Source organism: Capricornis sumatraensis, chromosome 1 (assembly GCF_032405125.1).
Source record: "Capricornis sumatraensis isolate serow.1 chromosome 1, serow.2, whole genome shotgun sequence".
Taxonomy (NCBI): domain Eukaryota; kingdom Metazoa; phylum Chordata; class Mammalia; order Artiodactyla; family Bovidae; genus Capricornis; species Capricornis sumatraensis.
This window is the reverse complement of record NC_091069.1, coordinates 166,904,575-166,927,897: the sequence shown is the minus strand read 5'-3', so window position 1 is coordinate 166,927,897 and position 23,323 is coordinate 166,904,575. Positions and strand designations below refer to the sequence as shown.

At 40.9% G+C, this 23,323-nt stretch overlaps 1 protein-coding gene across 2 annotated transcripts in view; it reads left to right on the top strand.

The window, feature by feature from the left end:
• Positions 1–5,695, top strand: part of LSAMP (limbic system associated membrane protein) — a 705,546-nt gene extending 699,851 nt beyond the window's left edge. For both annotated transcript variants that reach the window (XM_068976041.1, XM_068976034.1), the window contains one exon: positions 5,598–5,695. In XM_068976041.1, coding sequence (XP_068832142.1) covers positions 5,598–5,695 — 98 coding nt within the window. The remainder of the gene's footprint in view (positions 1–5,597) is intronic.
• Positions 5,696–23,323: the final 17,628 nt, after the last annotated feature.

Genomic DNA, 23,323 nt, shown 5'->3' with positions numbered 1-23,323 from the left:
GTTATCCCCTCTCCCATTGTCCTTAAGTTCCCTTGGTTAATTGCTGCAGAGCTGCACTTTTGGAAATGTCCACTTCCCAGTGACAGGGCTCTCAGTTGAGACAGAGAGTCCACTTCATCACCCCTCGTTGACTGTTGAAGCAGATATATTGCTCAAGGAGATAGAGTAGGGTCTCCAAAAATGAAGCACTTGAGCATTCCCTATTCCCTCCTGCCAGAACCTTCTCCCATACCCTCGCCCTGCCAGCCTATACCCAGGCTACAGGGACATCTGGCAACTGCCCTTTTGCGCCATCAAACTGCCCCATGTAGCTCTGTCAGCCACGTGGCACGTGATTCACACACTTTCCCCTGCAAAGACAATATAGTCAGGTCAGCACTTCATGACATGGACCCTAAGAGTCAAACAATTACCAATTCTGATGTGTTATCTTTACCAGACCAACAGAAATCCCTAACAGTGTCTGTTCCCATACCAGAGTCATAGAAAAATCTGTATGGCAGGCACCACCCTGCATAAATTTTCATGGCCACCCACTTGGATTGATAAGTGTCTCCTATGAAGACATCTTCTTGTCTGAGTGTCAAAGGGGCTGAGGCTATCAAGATCACTGTCAAGAGTGAAAACCTATTGTTATGGTCCTTAGACCCAACCAGGCAGTGAGCCTCAGAGACTGTGGACCAGCTCTGTTGGTTACACCCCGGAAAGGGCCAGCACCTAATTTATGACTAGTGCCAGCAAGCCCTCACAGAATGCAGCAGGGAAGACATGACCAGCAGTATGTATATAGGATCAAGATTATTTGGGACAAGAAGTATAAACTGCTGTCCTCTTCATAGCTTCTTCTCTCTGCATGCCACGATTGTCCATTACATTTGAATCTTAAGTAACTGGTGTTATTAGAACACAATGATACCACAGAGCTTTGGAGTGGAGGGGAAAATAGAGCATGCGATATTTTTTTAAATTTCAAAGGTCGAGAAGAATTCCTACTGTCACTCAAAGGAAAGTAGTGACCTAAAGTTTCAAGATTTTGCAAGTCAAAATATTTGATGCTGTTTTGATGGGAAAAGTGTGATAATTCCAACTTCATTGTGAGAATACTTCATACTCACCCAAGACCGTCTTTATAGAAAAGGGAGATAATGTATAAACCATTATGGAGATGGAACCCAAATTTATTTCCAAGACACACTGCTCAAAGAAAACATCAGTATACCCTCTCTTGCAGTTTGCTCCAGCCTGGAAATTACAGGCTCTCCTCCCCAGTGGATTCCTTCACGCAGAGGAAGCTGTATTGGCAGAAAATGATCAGCAGGTGGCACCAAAGTCAGTCTTTTTCCCTTTTAAATGTGGCTCCAGGTCACTGAGGGGGCCTCAGCCTGGGCGTCTAGATAATATCTAAGAGACATTTAGTAGATTATTTTCTCCTCTGTTTAACAATTGTTCTGCATATTATGTTTTTATTTTAGTCATTTTGTCAATCCTTAATAATTCTAAGAAGAGTTTGAGCTTAAATTCACCTGGCCCTTCTTTTCTTGTATGCCTGAACTATGTTCTATCAATCTTGCCCTTAATCACCAATTCCCTTGCATAAGCATTGTCCTGGCAAAGCGCCGTCGGGCCTTCACCTTGATACAGAGTCTCAACTATCTTTGGAATTGAAAACCTTGACCTGGTGTGTTGACCCAAGATTCCCAGTCCCGCTGCAGCTAAATTTTGCACTTTTCATGTCAACATTAAAACCCTTGAACCAGTTCACAAACCAGTGTCTTTGATCCAGAGGTATTTCATGCCATCCTGTAACATAGGATGTTATTGTTGTTATTGTTGTTATTGTTGTTCAGTTTCTAAGTCATGTCTGACTCTTTGGACAGCAGCAAACCAGGCTTCCCTGTCCTTCACTGTCTCCCAAACTTTGCTCAAGCTCACGTCCATTGAGTTGGTGATGCCATACAACCGTCTAATCCTCTGTTGCTACCTCTTATTAAATGTTTACTAGATAAACACACATACACATATATACATATATACATAGGATGTGGCTAAATACCAAAATATGATTTTTTTCTGTTATGTGAAAAACGTGTAGCAATTTTTGAATTGTGGTTCTATTTGCCCATCTATTCTTAAGGCTAATTTATGTTTGCAGACTCTTGCTTTCATTATATCTGTCAATGTATAAAAGCACTTGCTGAGTGTGGCCATCTGGTGTGGGAAATAAGATTTATCATTTGCATTTCCACAAATAAGCAGAAACTTCATAACTATGAGCTAAAACATAATTAATGATTTTGCTGATGATTCTTCCCTGAAATAGCCATTAACTGAAGTAGTCTCCTCTGCAGTGATATATACATGCATCTGTAATTGTATACACACTTGTGTTGATTCCCCAACTATCACCCATTTACCCTTGTATTTTTTCAAGCCTATTTATTTACTCTCAAAACCAATTATGGAAAGAGCAAGTCATATAAGCACATCAAATAGCTATATGAGAGCACTTAATGCACTTAATAAATAATAATTGATAGAGATGAAAATATCTGAGAGCTACAAAATATATTTCAAATATGTAGTAACAATTCTATCAGAGATAAAAATGAAAGATTATTCACAGTCATACTAAGATTCCCTATGTATAGCATAGAATAGTGTGTAAGAGTAATAGCTAATTGTCAACTTTGTGTGTTAAAATAACTTTAACATGTTTATATCATATGTGTATATGAGTATGCATATAACAAATATACTTCTCTTGGTATCTGCATATATATGTGTACATACATTAGCAAGAATGTTATATGTGAACATGTGTATCTAGGTTCATATATGCATATATCATATTTTTCAGTGATGGCATTTTTGTTTTTTCAAATATTTACTATCCTTCAAATAAAATGGTTTAAGTCTAGATTTTTTAGGTTCCCCCAGGTACCACTCAACTATAAGATGTCTGAAAGATAATCCAGCCTGTCTCAGCACTAAAAATGAGTTTAAGGAAATAGGCAGAATTGAGTCTGAAAACCTGTTTTCAAAGGATCCCTGGGGCAAAACAAAAATCATCCTCGCTTAACCCTGTCTGGCCTCAATTTGTGTGTAGTCTTTCTCTGTTTGAGAAGCATCACTAACACACTAATCCAAACAAATGTGCCACAGAACTCATGACATCTAAAGCCTAGAGAAATGAAATGATACGGGATTGCACTGCCATCAGGCTGGAGGCCCTGGGGAGGGGCTGTTAAGGGAGCTTAAAGGTCCCCAAAGGCCAAAAAGAATGATGTGTGTGTGGGGGGGGGGGGGGTGGCGGTGTGAATCAGGAAAAACATTGACTAAACATCTAGATTCTAGTGCCTGGTCACCATTACTATCAGGCGCTTTATGCAGAATGCATAATCTTTTTGATCCTTAATTCCTCATGTAAGGCATGAACCTGAAGGTAAGCTAAAGTGTCTTATTAATATAATCCTACAGTCATTCAGAAAACTTAAAGAATTGACTGGATATTTAAATCATTTATTCTGTGTTTCCATAGCTCAACACATAATAACACTCACACACTCATTTCATACTGTAACTGTGCTATTCAAACTTTATTTATATATATTCATATATATATAATATATTAAATAGGTAAAGGTAAAGTCGCTCAGTCGTGTCCGACTCTTTGCGACCCCATGGGCTGTAGCCTACCAGGCTCCTCTGTCCATGGGATTTTCCAGGCAATAGTACTGGAGTGAATTGCCATTCCCTTCTCCAGGGGATCTTCCCGACCCAGGGATTGAACCTGGGTCTCCCACGTTGTAGACAGACGCTTTACCGTCTGAGCCACCAGGGAAGCATTTTTAATATTCTCAATAAGACATTTCAGTTTAAAAACAAAAGATCTATTGAAAATCATTTTTTTCAAAGATAATGGATACTTTCCTGTTGCTTTGTTGGTTCTGGGCTACTGTTTTAAACAAGCCCAGATTTCATTTGCTGAATGTTTGACAGGAGACTCAGGGCACCCCTTCACCACATAACCTCCCTGCGCAGCCGTGACAGGCACAGACTCCAGAGTCAGTCGCTGGGGGAAAGCCCAGCTCTCTGCTTACTGTGTGAACTCATGTGGTGAACTTCACCTCTCTGTGGCTCCCTTATCTCACTGGAAAGCAGGGTTCGCTGGAGGGCCTGCCTTGTAACATGGCTGTGTGCTTATATTTGTGAAGCATTTTTAACAGGACTTGTAGTAAGTGCTATGTAGTTGTTTCTTGGTTGTCTTTGGTTGCTGTTGTTCCTATAATATTATTTTTATTGATATGTGAAACATAGATGGGAGAATATTCTTATATTCAACATTTTCCCAGTTATTTTATATCTGACCTGGTATATTTGTAGACAATTCTGGAAATGTTCACATGCCAGAGGATGCTTCCATTGCACTTGCACAAGTACAAACACCCACACCCACATACACGCTCATTTACACATACTGATCTCCTTCAGTTCAGTTCAGTTCAGTCGCTCAGTTGTGTCCGACTCTTTGCGACCCCATGAATCGCAGCACGCCAGGCCTCCCTGTCCATCACCAACTCAGTGCCCTCAAAAAACTTTCAACTGACCCATAGTTACAGTGACACCATTTTTTCCTTTTGAATGTCACATCTAAGCTTACAGTCTTAAATCCAAAAGTCTCTGTTGTAAAAAACTGCTTTCCTCTTGTAATGGATCTAAATGAACAGAACGATACAAAAGGAGGAAATGCAACAGGCAAAGCAGAGGAGGCAAGCTCTAAACCTTCACTCACTGCCTCGATTCTTTCTGTGTAAATACGCAAATCCCTCACCCACTCTCCTCTCCAACTGCACACCCACATCCCCCAAACTCTTCTACATTGGGAAAACTCAGGTCGGCCGTGGGAAACCCACAGATAACGCCTCCAGGATGAATTCTGGGCAAGTGCAAGCCTCAGCTCTGCTCCAGTTTGGACCTGCCTGGCTAGGTTTGTTTGTTTTTGTTGTCATCATCATTAATTTTTAAAGTGTCAAATGAAGGGTTTGGACCAGGTGACCCCCTGCTGCTGCTTAAAATCCCACCATGAGTTGACTTATTTTCTGCCTTGCAGCTAAGGTGCCACCCAGCCAAAAACGTTACTTTAAGACAATTCCTCTCCCCACTAACCAAGAAATAGCTACTACCACCACCACCACCCCTCCCCCGCCCCCTTGAGAAGAGCGCATCACAGGCTGGTTCCACATTTTATTAATGGAGATACTGTGGTGAATCAGCTGGAGGAGCCGGTGTCCGGCTGCTGAAGGACCCTCAGCAATGCTTGGAATCTTACTGAGCGCTGACATCCCACTGCTGTGCAGGATGAATTTGGGCGGCAAGGAGACTGATCCAGCACCACACAAGATACCCCTAAGATACTTATAGCTCAACTAGGATTTAGAAAAGATGGTGAGTCCTTCTTAGTCTGTATATAAGTGCCCAGACTTTGAGATGCTGGTACACGGCCCAGTGTTACCTTTGAAATAAGGAGCTGTCAGTTGTGACATAGAGTGGACCGGATGTATTAATAATTACTTTCTTTTCTCTCTTTTGCACTGCAGGACCTGGGTCGGTGAGAGGAATAAATGGATCCATCAGTCTGGCCGTACCACTGTGGCTGCTGGCAGCATCTCTGCTCTGCCTTCTCAGCAAATGTTAATAGAATAAAAGTTTAAAAATAATTAAAAAAAAAAACACACAAAAATGCGTCACACAGGATACAGAGCGAGAGAGAGTGAAATGGGGGGAGACTGTTTCTTTCACAACTTTGTGTGTTTATAAATGAAGGGGGAAATAAGAAAGTGAAGAAGAAAATGCAACATTTAAAACAATTTGAAAGTCTATCAATAAAAATTGAAGTATAATTCCAGGTGAGAAGAGTTCTACCAAGAAATGTGTATATCTAAGCAAATGTAGACTGTGTAAAGACTCCATCAATTAAGGAGATTTGATGTTATAAGAAATGACAAGTGAAGAAGTACCAGATGGGTATTAACCCCCCACCACACGCACACACACACACACACACACACACGCACACACACACACACACACACACACACACACTTTATCTTTCCTTCATCCTTTTTCATCTGCGGGGAAAGAAAAAAATACAGTCTTGCCTTGGTGTTTATACTTCCAACATCATTTTATTCTGTTTTTTAATTTGAGCTGATGCATAGCCATTCAGACTATCAATGGAATCCATGCTGGAGTCCTACCCTGACCCTTTATCTGGTTTTCCTGTCTCCCCCCTCCCTCCAACTTTTAAGACCATCTCCGTGTTCGATCGCCCCCGCATCCGTGCCGGATATCTGCCCTTTATCCTCACCCCGGCCGCTTCCCTTCACTCCCAGCCCCTAACCCGCACCTCCCAGCACTCGTCATGCCGCAGATGCTAGAAAGTGCCATTTTAATTCTCTCCACTGTGCGCGCGTGCTCTCTCTCTCTCTCTCTCTCTCTCTCAACGTGGGTGTACGTGTGTGGGCGTGTGCGCCTCTCTCTAAAGCATGCCGAGGGAATGGTCCACGTGTACATAGACTCATTGTGCTGTAGATACTGTCCCTCATTGTAATCTTGAGATGCGGCTGTGACGAGGTGCTGGGGGCCGTGGGAGGGGAAGGAGGCAAGGAGCAGAGCCGCTCCCCCGTCCATGGCTGTCCCTGGACCTCAGCGTGTATTTCAGACCAAGCTGTGCCCCACCTATGGGCAGATCCTCATCTTCCTCCCAGTCCAGTCATCAGAACCCAGTCCAGAGTCACTCAGATTATCACTGTCAATGAAAGTGCCTACTATTGATGGGGTGAGCAAACAGTAGAAAGAATCAGTGATGCGGATGAGGTGACCTAGGACAGAAGTTTCTGATTTCACTCTTGTTTCACGAGTGAGTCTGAAGGATTCACGTGCTTCCCAGCTTTTTGCAGACTTGGTCCTGCTCTGCCGCAGGAGTAACAGGTATGGAGCAAATCCCCAGAAGTGGGAAGGTCTCCAAGGGTTAAGTCCTAGTGAAAGGATGCTGAGCCACGCGGAGATCCTTAGCAGCCCTGTTTTGCCCCCTCTCCAATCTTCAGTTAACACTGCATTTGCTCCCATGGATTTCCCTGAGCAGAGATTTTTCCCTATTTCAGATAAAATACAGTGAGCCGTGAGCAAGGCAAGAGAAGTACAGATACCCAGGTCCCTACTCATGTGGTAGAAATACTGTGACAGCCCCAATACAAAGCATTGGCCACAACCAAGGGGAAGTCTACTCCTGGCGCCCCTCCACAGCTCTGTGCTGGTGTCCTAGGCTAACGCTTGATTTGATTCCCGCGTCACCTCCCTTCCCACCCATGCATGGTGCTCGCAGCACTGCTGTTGACAGGACGCCATCCTTATCCTGCACCAGGCCACTAGGGGCAGCACTGTATTCCATCTTTCCCACTTACCCTTGGCTTCTCATCTCCTGAAAAAGATACAGTGGGAGATATGATGTTTAAGTTTACATATACAAGAGGGTTATATGAGCTAGTTCTCAACCAGAAGAGCTGAGAAACTTGTAATCATTTAGGCAAAAGCTATATACATACCACAAAACTTGACATCACCACCACACCAGAAGGATTTTCTTAGGAAAAGCCTTGCAGAGCTCCCCGTGTGTAGATATCTTGTCAGGAAACCAACCGTTGCTTTTACTTAAGACTACTAGGCATTGGAAATGGCTCATTAGTGAGAAGACATAGGATTGTTATTGAGGTCATAATGGAATGTATTGCGGCAGAGTCAAATACGGTACCTCACCAAGTCTTAGAACCTGGAAAATGGCTGTTATCTGAAGTAAAACAGGAAGCTTCATAACTGCAAATCAGAAAAGGAAGGAAGAATTAGAAAGAAAGGGAGTGAGGAAGAGAAAAAGGAAGAAAGGGAAGGCATATAGGAGGAGAGTGAGGAGGAAGGAAGGAAAATAATAAATCTGAAATTTATCTTGATAGACTTTATTAATTGAAGGCTCTTTGCAATGAGTCTCATCTTTAAAGGTAATGATCTCCTGATAAGTGGTACTTTTAATCTCTTCTAGGGGATTCTATTGTTTTAAAAGCCTATCACCAGACTTCTTTTATGATTTTGCAGTTTAGACATGAAACAGAAGGACAAATTGAACTTGGGAGTGGGTAAAAGTATTTGTGGCAGATCCTGGCATAGGACCAAAATTCTTATCCAAGATGGTAGCTACTTAAACATAGAGAAGATTAGCCTTATTCCTAGGCAGCATCAATTTATTGACAATCAGGGATTTCTCTAACAATTTAGTCTTCTTAGTACAGGAATAAAAGCTTATCATCCTTGATGATCAATATTTCCCATATATTGAAGAGTCAACCACATCCTTAAGTGGAAGCTTTAGTGGAGTGCATGCTAATTTAAAGGTACATAAGAAAAGAAAAGTAACAGGAGTTAACTCAGTTTAGTATCAATTTCAGGAACAGATCCTCATGGCATGTCACAGATTTTTCATCACACACCTAGATTTCTTATTCCCTCTACCCTATCCTAAGGACAAGGTCTTGGCTTTATAGAAGGAGATTCTCGTTGAAAGGAATGTCTTTGCCTTGTCAGCACCATTTGTTCCCTGAGTTTTATTAAAATGGTCCATATATTAAACGTAATTAAACATGTTTTGAATATTGTGGTGTTTGCATATATCTCTGGTAGGATCTGGGAATTTTGTCCTGTCTCCCGTTTCAGAGCGATCATTGACCCCAGAAATTTCATAGGTTTGAGGATGTTTTTGAGCAATGTGAAAAATGGAAGAGAACATAGTTTGGAAAAGGGTCAGGTAAAAGGTAGAAGCCAGATCACTGACATCGAGATAACAAGTTTAAACATGGGACTTCTTGGAATTTAATTCATCACAACGCGATAACTCTCTTCAAGACTTTTGTCCGTTGGTAATCAAAGCATGAAACCTTGCAATGAAAAGAATCAACTGGCTGGAAACAATATACTGAGAGGAGTGAAATACATCAATTAATCTGAATGGCTAACACATTCAATGTCCTTTGTATGCAAACTGAAACTCCACTCTTCATAAAATAAAATCCTTAAACCTGACTTATAGTTAACCAAAGCAGAAGTGACCTTGATGAAGGGTTCTTCCTGAAGAATGAAAACTATCTTAGGTTTTACAACCGCAAAATTCTTTCCTCTGTGCAGTTGTTCATCAGAAGGTTTTGCCTTATTGGAGGAACAGTCTTACTAGTTTGGACATAAAACATCCCTCTTCCCTGAAAGAACTAAGGCTTAGGGATAGGTCCTTGCTTTTTCTGTTGGGAAGAATTGTCCCACTGACCTTTGCCTTCTCTTCCAAGTCAGACATCATCTTTGCCCTAGGCATTTTTTTTTTTTTTTTACTACATCTTCAGACAATTTGGGCTATTCAGAGAGACCTTGTAAAAGTACTCGTGATTTTCATGTTATTGGAGGACAGAAACAAAAATCTGTTTCTCCTCCAAAAATGGACTTACCTCCTTTGCGCACAGAAACTAAACTCCTCAGCATGAAAATGTTTCTCAGTTATTACCTACTGAGTTATTAGCTTCTTAACTGTTCCAGAATCATAGGTTCCATCCCCAGGTTGGTTGTGGTTTGAATGTGTCTATTGGCTTGCATCCCAGAATTTCCCATTTTGTTTTTTGAAGGTCTTAAATTATTTGTGGAAATATATATATATGTGTATGTATTTTTTTTAAACCTTATCTTTACAGATGCTATATTTGCAATATTGTATGTATTATAAAGCAAATCTAGAATAATGATTTAAACTTAAAAGGAAGAAAAGTATTGAATTTGGTTTTAAAAAAGAGCTATACTTCATTTAGAAAGATGTGGAGCCCCATTTTTCCACACTGTAATGATTTGTTTGAAAGGAATTTGCTTATGGATCTTGTTCCATGGAAATAACCATGACCTTATTTTAGCTCTTTGACTTCATAACCTTTCAACCTGTATTTAGCCTTGATTTCTAATAAGTATCATTTTTATAGATATATAAGTGCAATGCTATATCCAACCTACAAAACAATATTTTGAAGACAAATATTAAATATACCACAGAAACAGCAAAGACCCTGAGTTAAGAAATGTAAATGCAATTTAGGAAGTCTCCTTCTTTCTTAAATGTTTAAAATATTTCTTCTCTAGTCCATTTGCTCTAGTGGAGTAAATTTTCTATAGCAATTGGCATAATAGCTGTAAATGTCTCACTAAATGCAAAATGAAGTTTACATTTATGTGTAAACAGTGGAAAGAAGTAAACTGTTCTCGTTTGCAGCTATGTTGTTAAATGTGGCCAAGTGATAACGCAAGAAAGAATTTATCTTCACCCAGAAACCAGTGCATAACTAACCCGTTGACAAGCAAGCTGGTGTTAACGTTAGGTGTTGGTTTAACACTTACTCCAGCGTAAATGTTTATGGATATTATGGAAAACTTATTTTAAAACCTTGATTTCCTTTCAGCGCATTTACATTCTGTGTGCTGATTAATAAATTAGGCACCAATCATGTGTAAATCAATGTAAATCGGTAGTTTATGTACATAATATAAACTATGTAAACTTCATTTTTCATGCAATGCCCAAGTTCAGCTAAACATATGAATCTGAAAGGAAAAAATAAATAAATAAAAACCAAAGCCTGTCACAAGTCAGAATGGGATGAAAGATGACTAATGGCCCAGACATAAGGTTGTCTCAGCAAAAGGAAGCAGACCCACAGAACTGTTATAGGCACGCATCCTGCTCTGTTCTCAAGAGGTCACCTCTTTACCTCTTGGTTCCTCAGGACCTAAGTGCTGACTTAGGACTTAGGATGTCAGGACTTCCATCCAACACTTACCACAGCTGTCCCACCTGGACCCCAGAGCAAGGGAAATGAAGAGACAAGGAGGACAGAGTTTGAAGGGCTCATGTGTCTGTTACATCAACTGTCAAGTGTTTTTGTTGTTGTTGCTGTTACTTCTTACTTACAACCTCAAGTATCATTTCAATAGCTCCAAGGAAAGTAAGTCAGCTATATCTTGATGAGCACAGTATTACTCAGTCTTTATTTTCCATTCAACAGAAACATTGGGATAGTTCCTTTGTCATCTCAATCCTAAGAAATTAAGGGATATTGAAAAATGTTATGTCCTTGAGAAATATCTTGCTAAATCACTCTAGGAAAGAATTACTCTTGCTTAATCTGGTGGATCTATTACCTATATTTCTATACTGACTATTGCAAATGAGGACAGAATCATTGTCATTGGGAGTATCTCTCTCAGCATGTTCTCGTGAAGTCTTTTTGAAGTGTCTGATGTGTTTAACAGAATGACATATATATATGTCTTCTGTGATCAGCACAGCCGGTGCATAAGGAGTCATCAAAGAGATCTCTTCAGGGACCACATGAATTTTTTGCAAAGACTGTTATCGAAAGAAATTTGGGTCAAATTAATATTATGCTTAAAGTATACTCCTCTACCCAAGACAAACAACAACTTTATAAAGTGAAGTAGGTGAAAAGTGGATTGGGAATCAGGAGAAATGAGTTCTAGCCCCAGGTCTGGCCTATAAGCAAGTCATATGACCTTAGGCAAATTAGTTAAACTTTCTGAGTTTTGGTTTTCTCATCCTGAAAGTGAGAAATTCAAATTTCTCTAAAACCTCTGCCATCTCCAAACCCTCTGATTCTGAATAAGAGTTGAATCTTCATGTAGCACTGTGCCCAGCTTGTCATTCTAAGCAGCTATTTGTCATTTCTGGTTTGATCTCTTTGATCTAGTTTGTTCTTCACTTCTTGGAACCATCCTTCCATCATCTCCATGTCAAAAGCCAAAACTTTCTAGAATACAGGGTCCCTGGACTGGTTTTATAATTCTCTCCTAATCAAAATTTCTTAGTAACATAGAGAAAGGACACATTCAAATTATACCGATGGTGTTGAGAGAGGGGGAGTTGTTTCTTTAATTGAAATGTTATAAAATCTAACTGTTGGACTATATTCTAATCATCTTTCATAGGGAGAAAATAGCCAGACTAGATATTGGTCACATAACTAGTAAGGAAGTTGTTCATGTGAAGGGAAAGGAAACATCAGTCTTCTCCTCCTGGGCCAAGTGCCTCGTGATAGTAAATGGTTGTCCTTGAAACCTCTTTGCTTGTGCAGGTGGCCATAAGCAAGTGATCCCAGGTAGGTTCAAAAGTCTGTTCTAGGAGAAATGAGCAAGATAATATATTTTGTTTTGGAAGAAACATCTCATGGCATAAGTTTCTCTAAATTTGACTTATAGGCTATGTAGTCAAGTAAATGGATGGAGAGAAAACATGCCTCATTTTCACAAAATACAAGTCAACACGATTTTAAAGAAACAAGTTGAAAACAAGACAAAAATAAACACATTTTAGCAGGTTACAGAGCTGAATGTAATAGGAGTTGTGAAGGTCAAAATCAAATGTGAAAGTTAAATGAGGAATTACCATCATGCACCTTGTTCTGGATGGCCTGAGCACAGGTGTGCTTGTCTTGACCCATCAAAGTATTCGCCCCATACTATCCTGGATGCTCAATTTAGCATCTGTCCTATGGTAGCTTTTCATGCATTGCTTAAGAGGACAGAAATAATATGAGTCTCCTGTGCACTGAAAAGCAAGTATTATTCATAACTTCCCAGCATTAGTATCACTTTATATAGATGACAATTTGCAATGTGCTTAGAGTAGGTCTGACACTCGCTTTAAGTGGGAAAGTGACCTGCCCATGGATAACTCCCCACTTTGGGTGATTTCAGAGGCATCATTGAGTGATCCTCCTGGACCAACTCTAACAGCTATGTTCTTCTCTGCATAAGCCCTCTCTATGTAAAGCCAGGCACAGAGTGAAAATCTGTTTCTTGCAAATGAAGAAAACCCTTGGGACCACTGGCTTTCTGGCACACGGCAGTAATTCTAAGCTATTTGGAGACTTTACAAAAAACAAAAACTCCCTTACTTAGTCTTTGTTCTTCACTAGAGAATGTTAAAGGTTCATCCTGGTGAATTACGACCATGTTCTGCTCCCTAAGTATTTATTGGGAGTGGGAGAAGGGTGAAGTGAAAATTACAGGAGAGAAGCATGGGAGAAAACCTCCAACTTCCTTCCCCAGCACTGGTTCACCCCTTCCTCCTCACTGCTCTACTGAAGGGTGTATAAATCCTGCTCTTGGTTAGAATTCTCCTTATTAACAGTGTTATATACATATAAATATATATATATGAATATATTCCTTTTTTCATCCCTGTAGACATAAGCAAAACTTTCCTTGATGACAAAAACTCATGGCCATTTTTTGTTTGGGTTTTTTGTTGTTCAAGGTTTTTTTTTTAAAATATTTGTTTATTGGGGGGATTTTTTTTCCCTGGATACTAGCTCTGTGAAGGAAAATAAAAAGCGCAAGTGTGTGTTTTAAAAAAATTAAAATTAAAAAAGCTTTTTTCCTTTTCTTTTTAAATGTATTTGAATTCAGTTTCTCTCTTCTGTTACTTTACATGTATGAATGCTCTGCTTTTCTGTGATCTTAAAACAAAATGAAATAAACATGAAAAGGAGATGTGTCTTCATTGACCTGAGTCAGTGATCTTGTGGTTGACTGCACTGCTTCTTGGAAGTTTTTCATGAATAAGATAGGAAATGAAGGCAATGATAATGAAAAATATGTAAAGAAGGGGTAGACCAGACACTGAAGAATCACTTGAAGGCCCTCTATCTGTGTCTTTTCTGTCATAGAAGGGAATGTAGTATTTACAATAATTGTCTTCATCTCAGCAAAGAGAGTTTCTGAAAGTTTTTCTTTTCCTCCCTTAAAGGGATAATAAGAAATAAGCAGAAATTACCATTGGGAAATTACCAGAAATTACCATACAGAAAAAGCATTACGACTCTGTGAGTTTTAGACTTGAGTGAGACCTTCGGATATGATACCAAAAATCATTAGGGGGTATACTCCTTTAAAATCTCCATAATAAAGGTCATCCTTTAAGGTTTAGTTTTAATAAGGTCCAACCCGATAGCAGTAGGAGGAAATCTTCTAAAGTCACTTGTTTTTTTTTTAACTTGTGAAATAAGCTGTTCTCTATTCTTGGTGAGAGCTATTATTACCTTCACAAAATGTCTTCAGAATCTCCATAGAACCCCAGCAGCATTGCACAGGACAGACAGGAGATGGCGGCAGAAAATGAGAAATGAGCAATCCAAACAGATGAGGCTGATTAATTGTGCATAAGAAGTGATCTGGAGGGTCTGAGGTTTGACCCTGAGCTGCCAAATTGGGTTAAAAAAAAAAAAAAAAGAACTAATCCCAAATTGGGGTGGGTGGCTGGGATGAAGGAGTTGAGCGCTAACGATTGCTTTCAACAACCAGCAGAGGGTCTCACACAGAAGCAAAACCTCTGTTCCCCTCCAGTTCAAAGACAGTTTATGGGTCCATCACCTCAATCTGAATTTTATGTAAAACTCCTGATAATGCCCTTCTTTGATGAGTTTGCCAAACTCAAGCTTAAGACACAATTCTCAAGAAAGATCGCTCTCACATCAAGTGTCAGACACAAATCCAGCATCCTCAGGCCAGGATGACTGATCACCTGACTACAATTTCAGGGGTTTTCATTAGCCTCTCAGGCTTAATGATTTCTAGAATAACACAGAACTCAGGAAAATGTTATACTTGTGATCACAGTTTTATTATACAGAAGGATACAAATCAGAGTCAGCCACTTCCCTGCCAGTCCAGTGGTTAAGACTCTGAGCTCCCAGTGCAGGGGTATGGTTCAATCCCTGATGGGGAACGAAGATCCTAAATGCTATGTGGCCAAGAGAAAGTATTTGATGACTACTAGGAATATATGGAAATGGCACCCCACTCCAGTACTCTTGCCTGAAGAATCCCATGGACGGAGGAGCCTGGTAGGCTGCAGTCCATGACGTCGCAAATAGTCGGAAACGACAGAGCGACTTCACTTTCACTTTTTACTTTCATGCATTGGAGAAGGAAACAGCAACCCACTCCAGTATTCTTCCCTGGAGAATCCCAGGGACGGAGGAGCCTGGTGGGCTGCCATCTATGGGGTCGCACAGAGTTGAATACGACTGAAGCGACTTAGCAGCAGCAGCAGCAGCAGCAGCAGGAATATATTGTCTGAACATTTGTCACAGTAAAAATGTTTACAAAAAGAAAAGAATCAGCCAAAGGGAGAGATGTGTAGGGCGAAGTCTGAGAGAGCCCCAAGCATGAGTCCATTGTCCCAGCACATTAATGGGTGACAATGTACAGTGTTGCCAGCTGAAGCTCCCAAGCTGAGGTGCCCAGAGTTTTTACTGGACTTTCATTACTTTTAGGCATGATTGATTGATTCACTGGCTACACAGTTGACCTCAGTGTTCCAGGTCCCCTCTCCGGCCCCAGTGCTCTAATCACGTAGTGGGTGAGTCTTTCTGGCACAGCCAACCCCACCTTGAGTCATCTTGTTAGCATAAACCATCTAGGGTCCCACCATGAATCCTCTCATCAACAAAAACTATCAAGTGTGGTCCAAAAGAGCCCAACAGGAAATGACAAAGAAACACGAATGACTTAGAAAAATTCCAAGGATTTAGAGGTTACCTCCCAGGAACTAGGGACAAAGGTTAGCTAAAGTCTTTATTATACACCTCCCTTTACTGATCTTGTGAAAAACCACTTGTGTCTCAATGAGCATTGTCCCCCAGCTGATCTGAGATTCTATTTCCTTTAAGTCACAGAAGCTTCATGTTAAAAAGTTAACACCAGCTGTAGGCTTTGCTATCAAATCAGAAGTTTCTTAGTAACCCAGAAAAAATTCCTTCTTATACACTCCCATTTTCTACCCTCTTTATACCCATCTATTTAAAAATACATTCAAAGCAGTAGGTGAGATTGGGAAAAAGGTGAGTCTGTGATCTCTTAAGGAAAGGACCATGTCTTTTCCACTCTTGTGATTCTTTCAGACCTGGCATGGTAAAAGGCCCCAGTGTTAGCAAACATTTGTCAAAATAGAACTGAAGCATGTTCAATGCAACAAACAAAGTTAGTCCATATGGAATTCTTTTTTACCAATCACTATAACTTCACCACAGCTATGGAAGATGCCTGAATTTAAAACTGAAGCAAAAGGCAGATCCCTCCCTTCAGTTCAGTTCAGTTCAGTTCATTCGCTCAGTCATGTCCGACTCTTTGCAACTCCATGAATCACAGCATGCCAGGCCTCCCTGTCCATCACCAACTCCCGGAGTTCACTCAGACTCACGTCCATCTAGTCGGTGATGCCATCCAGCCATTTCATCCTCTGTCGTCCCCTTCTTCTCCTGCCCCCAATCCCTCCCAGCATCAGAGTCTCTTCCAATGAGTCAACTCTTCTCATGAGATGGCCAAAGTACTGGAGTTTCAGCTTTAGCATCATTCCTTCCAAATCCCTCCCTTATACATACACAAAAATTGTTACACAAATATGGTAACTTGGCTGCCTAGAGTCCCAAGACTGAAGTTGAAATGGTCTTTGTTGTGAAGAGGAAAAGGTCCTCTTTCCACTTTCTACCTAAGGTGTTCTCTTCTACTCCCTAGACTGGCAACTGAACAGTTAGGGTAGATGTCCATCAGTCAAAGCTATTTCCTGACCAAAGAATCTCAAACTATTGAGGAGGTATAGTGAACCCGGGGAGCTGTGTGTGAGAACATGCATGGAAACAATGCACCATCTAGCTGAACAATCTCCGCTACCTGATTTGGCACGTATTTTAAAACAAGACATTAAGTTTTCACTCCATAAGATAGTGTGAAATTTTCACTGGCCATGTTATCTTTACTTTGTATCATTCTATCTGCTCACCCTGCCCTACTGAATCTCCCAGATCAGACTAGACATCCACTGATCAGGTAGCAAAGGTTCTTATTTCCCAAAGAACCTGTATCTCAGATTCTGCATGCCTGGAGAAGATGTTCCTACTAATGGGAGCAAATCCAGAGGTGGACATGATCAAAAACCTCAAAATCAGAAAGGATGCTGGTCTGGTTAAGAGAAATGGTGCAGTTTTAGCTCCAAGCAGCTCCATCTTAAAAGCCTTCAAAAGCTCCTGGGCAACTGTCAATGAAAAAAATGTGGCAGCAAGCACAGGCTCCATCCATAGACCTCTATTCTGTAAACACTTTGACTCCAGATCCTCAGACTATGAGGAGGCTTTTCTGTCCTTTCATTATTTTCTGGCTACCAGATAATTAGCCTAACTTGCTCTACTGACTTTTTACCTTAATATATAAGCTCCCAAGCTCTGAACCAACAATCCTGAGATTACATTGCCTCCAAGTAGCATCGGTTCTCCCCCAGATACATTATTATTTGAGTAAATTCTGAAAGAAAAAGAGAAAACAAAAGCTCCCAGAACCAAGAGGACTCACCAGGGGAAGGAATGAGAATTCCTACTGGATGGAGTCACTTCCTACAAACAAGAGAGTTAGATTTCACACTTGAAAAAGCTCCTTATAAACATGCTTACTGCATCTGGCTAATCCCTCCCCATGTAGCCTTTCCCAGCATGTACAAGCTACCCTGCTCTGAACTGATTTAGCCTGGAGAGGTATATAGCTCAGCCAAGAAACTAGAAAGTCTAGGAGGCCTGAGTCATAACCATTAAATACATATGGGCTCTCCCAACACATAGACATCCCTTGACCCTATCCTGGTCACCATGCAGCCACATTCAGAGACCTGGAGAATCTGTTTTAGGGCATCACTAGAGAAAGAGGAGAGTGAAAAAGTTGGCTTAAAGCTCAACATTCAGAAAACTAAGATCATGACATCCAGTCCCATCACTTCATGGGAAATAGATGGGGAAACAGTGGAAACAGTGGCAGACTTTATTTTTTGGGGCTCCAAAATCACTGCAGATGGTGATTGCAGCCATGAAATTAAAAGACGCTACTCCTTGGAAGGAAAGTTATGACCAACCTCCGTACCATATTGAAAAGCAGAGACATTACTTTGCCAACAAAGGTTTGTCTAGTCAAGGCTGTGGTTTTTCCAGTAGGCATGTATGGATGTGACAGTTGGACTATGAAGAAAGCTGAGTGCTGAAGAATTGATGCTTTTGAACTGTGGTGTTGGAGAAGACTCTTGAGAGTCCCTTGGACTGCAAGGAGATCCAACCAGTCCATTCTAAAGGAGATCACTCCTGGGTGTTCTTTGGAAGGAATGATGCTAAAGCTGAAACTCCAGTACTTTGGCCACCTCATGTGAAGAGCTGACTCATTGGAAAAGACTGATGCTGAGAGGGGTTGGAGGCAGGAGGAAAAAGGAACGACAGAGGATGAGATGGCTGGATGGCTTCACCAACCCGATGGACTTGAGTTTGAGTGAACTCCAGGAGTTGGTGATAGACAGGCCTGGCATGCTGCAATTCATGGGGTTGCAAAGAGTCGGACATGACTGAGCAACTGAACTGAACTGAGAGATGCAGTAAAGAAAGGTACGGAGCTCTCCCTGGGCATCTATTAATCCTTCATTAGACAAACTCCATTTCCCCATGAGAAAGCCCAAACTAGGCCTCTTGATGTCCAGGAAGGATCAGGTATTCATTCCTAAGTAGCAACATCCTGGTATTTTTCCCTCTTTGATCCTAATCTGTGATAGAATAATGGTGCTTTCACAAAGACCATATTTGGATATTAACCAGTTGAATTACCATTAACTCGAACTGTTCAATTCTGACTCACATCTGAAATGAACACTGAAAAGAAACAAGAGATGCCAACCACAGGAGAGTCAGTTTCCAAGTACAGTCAGCATTAACAAGGCAGGCCTGCAGTCCCCAGGCTGTAGAAACATTGACCTTCACTGTGAATCCCTTTTTCTTGACTTTGCCTACAGATACTACATGTGAACTGCAATGAACTGAACTTTTCTTTTTCTGTTTAAAGCACCTTAAGTAGATAAAAAGCTCTTCTTCTTCCCAAAGTCCTTTTGAAAACAAGAAGTAGTAAAACCAGAGGTTAAAACAAAATTCCTGATAGATACAGTCTCTGTTTTCATTAGCATTTTAAATGGTTATTTTTAATGGTACATTTAACTAAAGCTAACTTATCCATGGGAAGAGAATGTAGCCATTAAGATCAGCATCTGTTAAACAAACTGAGGCTCCACATCCGGTAATGCATGATTATAAAACCAAGAATATTACATGCTAACAGCAGACTCATTAGCATTAATTGCTGCATTTAGTCCCACTTAAAACCTCCTGCATATATAACATTTGCTAAGTACATTATCCGTTTTGAAATGAATACACCCTAAAATATCATCACATAAATAACAAAAGAACTAACTGGAGATCAACACGTGTGATGTAGTGGTGAGAAGGAAAGAAAGCTAATGAAGACGTCCGTGGCCAGTCGAGATGGAGAGAGAAAACCGCCGTTTGTTGACATGATGCAAAATTAACCTGGAAAGGGAGGTGCATGCAGAAGAATGTGGCGGCTACAGATGCAAGGTTACTGCTTAGTAATTAACAAGTGGTTCAGTAAGAGTGGTGGAAAAACACTCTGGAGAAATATGAATACCACTCTGGAGAAATGGGAAGATACCAACCACTGTGGTGTTCGTTCTTCATGAAGAGGCTGCAGTGGACCGGGCACCATGCTCAGTCATTCACTTGTCCCCTGCAGGCAAGCTTGGATTCACTGGAGTTCAAATCTGGCTGGAAAGACAGATATTTGACAATGGTTTATAAGTCAATTCTTTCATGATGCAGATATGCCATTTTAATGACCCTTTCAGAGTCCTGCTGTGTGGCCAGACTATGAATGCCTAGAGCTGGGTTCAGGTTAAACTGGGGTCCCTAAGAGATGGGACTGTGAACATGGTTTATGAAGAGAAAACACAGCTCTTCAGAACTCTTTTTCATGTGCTGTGTCCTGATTCCTCCTTTTCTTTTTAAACTATTTGATTTTTAGGGAGAGGAAAGGGGAGAGGTGATGAAGGGAAGGGTAGGAGAAGAAATGGGTTATTATAGGATTATATGAAACCATGTGTGTGAAACATTGTAAAGCACTGTAAATTTAAAAACATCTTTCATTCAATTAAAAAAAACTATTTGATTCTGAACTATACTTCCTGCCCCATTCTCTCTTTCATACACACACACAATGTTTCCTTAACTTTAAGTTTCATGCTGTCCTCCAACATTATCCCCTCTGGAATTTTCCCCACTTATTATCTGTCATTGAAAAAACAGGTTTAGTGTTTTGGCTACTCTCTTGTCAACAGACCAGTTGTGTAATCATTCATTACCCAAGTATTTGTTGGCTCTCACTACTTGCTGGGTGCTCTGCTAGGTGCGGGGAGGACCTTGTGAGTGAAGAGGAATACTTGTTTTGCTTTTTTATCCTCCACTCCAGCTGCTTCCTCAAGCTTCACGTTGAGAGAGATGTTTTGAAAGATGTTAAGTGAGGTGCCATTGTGTCTGTAAATCAGCACTGCATAGCGGAAGAACTGCTTACGATGCTCATGTGGGATGTGACATGGGATTGCTTTAAGGAACTGGAGATGATGTGTCTGAAAGGAAATTTCATGAGTGTTTTTTTTTTCCATCTTCACAAAAGCACAGAGCTTCATCCCGCTGAAAGCTGGTTAGGGAAAAGGAGGAAAAGGAAAAAGACCTTACTGAAAAATAAATTGCTATCATGGGCACAGAAGGGTGTCATAAAGATTATTCAGGAATCCCAAATCAAGAGTAGGACTGAATTCCATTTGGAGGTGAACATAGTGTGGAAAAGGGAAAGATTTTAAGGAAATACATTGTTGACACTGGTGATAAACCATTTTCAAGCCCACACATTTTATACACATTTTTTTCTTGAATCATCATATGAATTCTATATGACTATTTACATTATTCCTTCCATGGTATATAGAAAGAAACTGAATCTTTCATAGCTAAATGATAGCCCAAAGGCAGTGAATAGACTGGAGTCCAGACTCAGATTGTATACCTCCACAGGCACTGCTCTTTAACCACAATATTATCTCCGAGCACAAGGGAAAGTTACCATTTGGAAGATTCACTATAAAATACCATATATTGAAGCAGCGCATACCTTTTCACAGAACTTCTTTACATAATTATCTCAGGGCATCAAATAGTAATAACACAAAATAATTAAAGGTGTGATAATAAGAGTTAGTACATACTTCATAGATAAGGAAACCAAGCCTCAGAAAATTAACTGCCTGGCCAACATCACAGAGCTGGCAGAATAGTGGTACCCTAGGTCCAGATCTCTATGCCTTTTGGTCTAATATTAGACCTCTCTCCTTGTAAAGAAAGCTGAGCATTGAAGAATTGATGCTTTTGAACTGTGGTGTTGGAGGAGACTCTTGAGAGTCCCTTGACTGCAAGAAGATCCAACCAGTCCATCCTAAAGCAGATCAGTCTTGGGTGTTCGTTGGAAGGACTGATGTTGAAGCTGAAACTCCAGTACTTTGGCAACCTGATGTGAAGAACTGACTCACTGGAAAAGGCCCTCATGCTGGGAAAGGTTGAAGGCATGAGGAGAAGGGGACGACAGAGGATAAGATGGTTGGATGGCATCACCGACTTAATGGGCGTGGGTTTGGGTGAACTCCGGGAGTTGGTGATGGACAGGGAGGCCAGCGTGCTGCGGTTCATGGGGTCGCAAAGAGTTGGACACAACTAAGTGACTGAACAGAACTGAACACCCTGTGCAACCTGGAAGAGAAGACTTAATGGCCCACTTTACTAGCCCACAGGAATCTGCTTGGAGGGAGTTATAGGCTGAATAGTGTCCCCTCAAAATTCATAGCTGAAGCTCTAAATATTACCCCCTCCCCAGGACCTTGGAATATGACTGTGTTTGGCGATAGGGCCTTTAAAGAGGCAATCAAATTTAGCTGGGGTCGTAAGTGTGGGGCCTGAATCCAATATGAATGGTTTCCTTATAAAAGCAAGAGACAGCAGGGATGCAAACACACAGGAAAAAGACCATATGAGGACAGAGCAAATATGTGCCCACTTGAGAACCAAGGAAAGACCTTAGGAGAAACCAACGCAGCTGGCACTTTGATCTTGCACTTCCAGCCTCCAGAACTATAAGAAAATTAATTTCTGTTGATTAAGTCACCCAGTCTGTGGTATTTTGTTTCAGTAGTCTCAGCAATCTAGTACAGAAAGCGGGCTTATTGGTCCATGTGAGATTTTTTTGCTAAATGTTTTTTATGTTTCAACCCTAGGGTGACAATTACTATATGTGCTAAGTCACTTTAATCCTGTCCAACTCTTTGTAGCCCCATGAACTGTAGCCTGCCAAGCTTCTCTGTCCATGAGATTCTCCAGGCAAGAATACTGTAGTGGGTTGCCATGCCCTCCAGGGGATCTTCCAGGGATGGAATGCACATCTCTTATGTCTCCTGCACTGGCAGGAGTATCCATATATGTAAAATCTAGAAAAATTGTACGAATGAACCTATTTGCAAAGAAGAAACAGACACAGATGTAGAGAACAAACGTGTGGACACCAAGGGGAGAATGGGGAGGTAGGATGAATCAGGAGATTGGGATTGACATATATATACTACTGATACTGTTTATAAAATAGATAACTGAGAACATACTGTGTAGCACAGAGAATGCTACTCAGTGCTCTGTGGTGACCAAAATAGGAAGGAAATCCAAAAAAGAGAAGATATATGTATAAGTACAAAAGATTCATTTTTCTGTAGAGCACAAACTATTAGAATATTGTAAAGCAACTATACTCCAATAAAAATTTTAAGAAAACAAGAAACATTAGTATGCATGTGTGTGTGAGCTGCTGTGTGCTCCATCGCTATCATGACTCTTTGCAATGCCATGGACTGTAGCCTGCCAGGTTGCTCTGTCCATGGGGATTCTCCAGGCAAGAATACTGCACTGGGTTGCCATGCCCTCCTCCAGAGGATCTTCCCAACCCAGGGATCGAACCCAGGTCTCCCATATTGCAGGCAGATTCTTTACTGTCTGAGCCACTGGGGAAGGGTGGTTAATAAACATATTGTGAGACTATACATACACACACACACACACACACACACCCCACATTTCCACTCTCAATAGAATATAGTTAAGAGAGTCCAACATCAGTCCTTCCAATCAACACCCAAGACTGATCTGCTTTAGGATGGACTGGTTGGATCTTCTTGCAGTCGAGGGACTCTCAAGAGTCTCCTCCAACA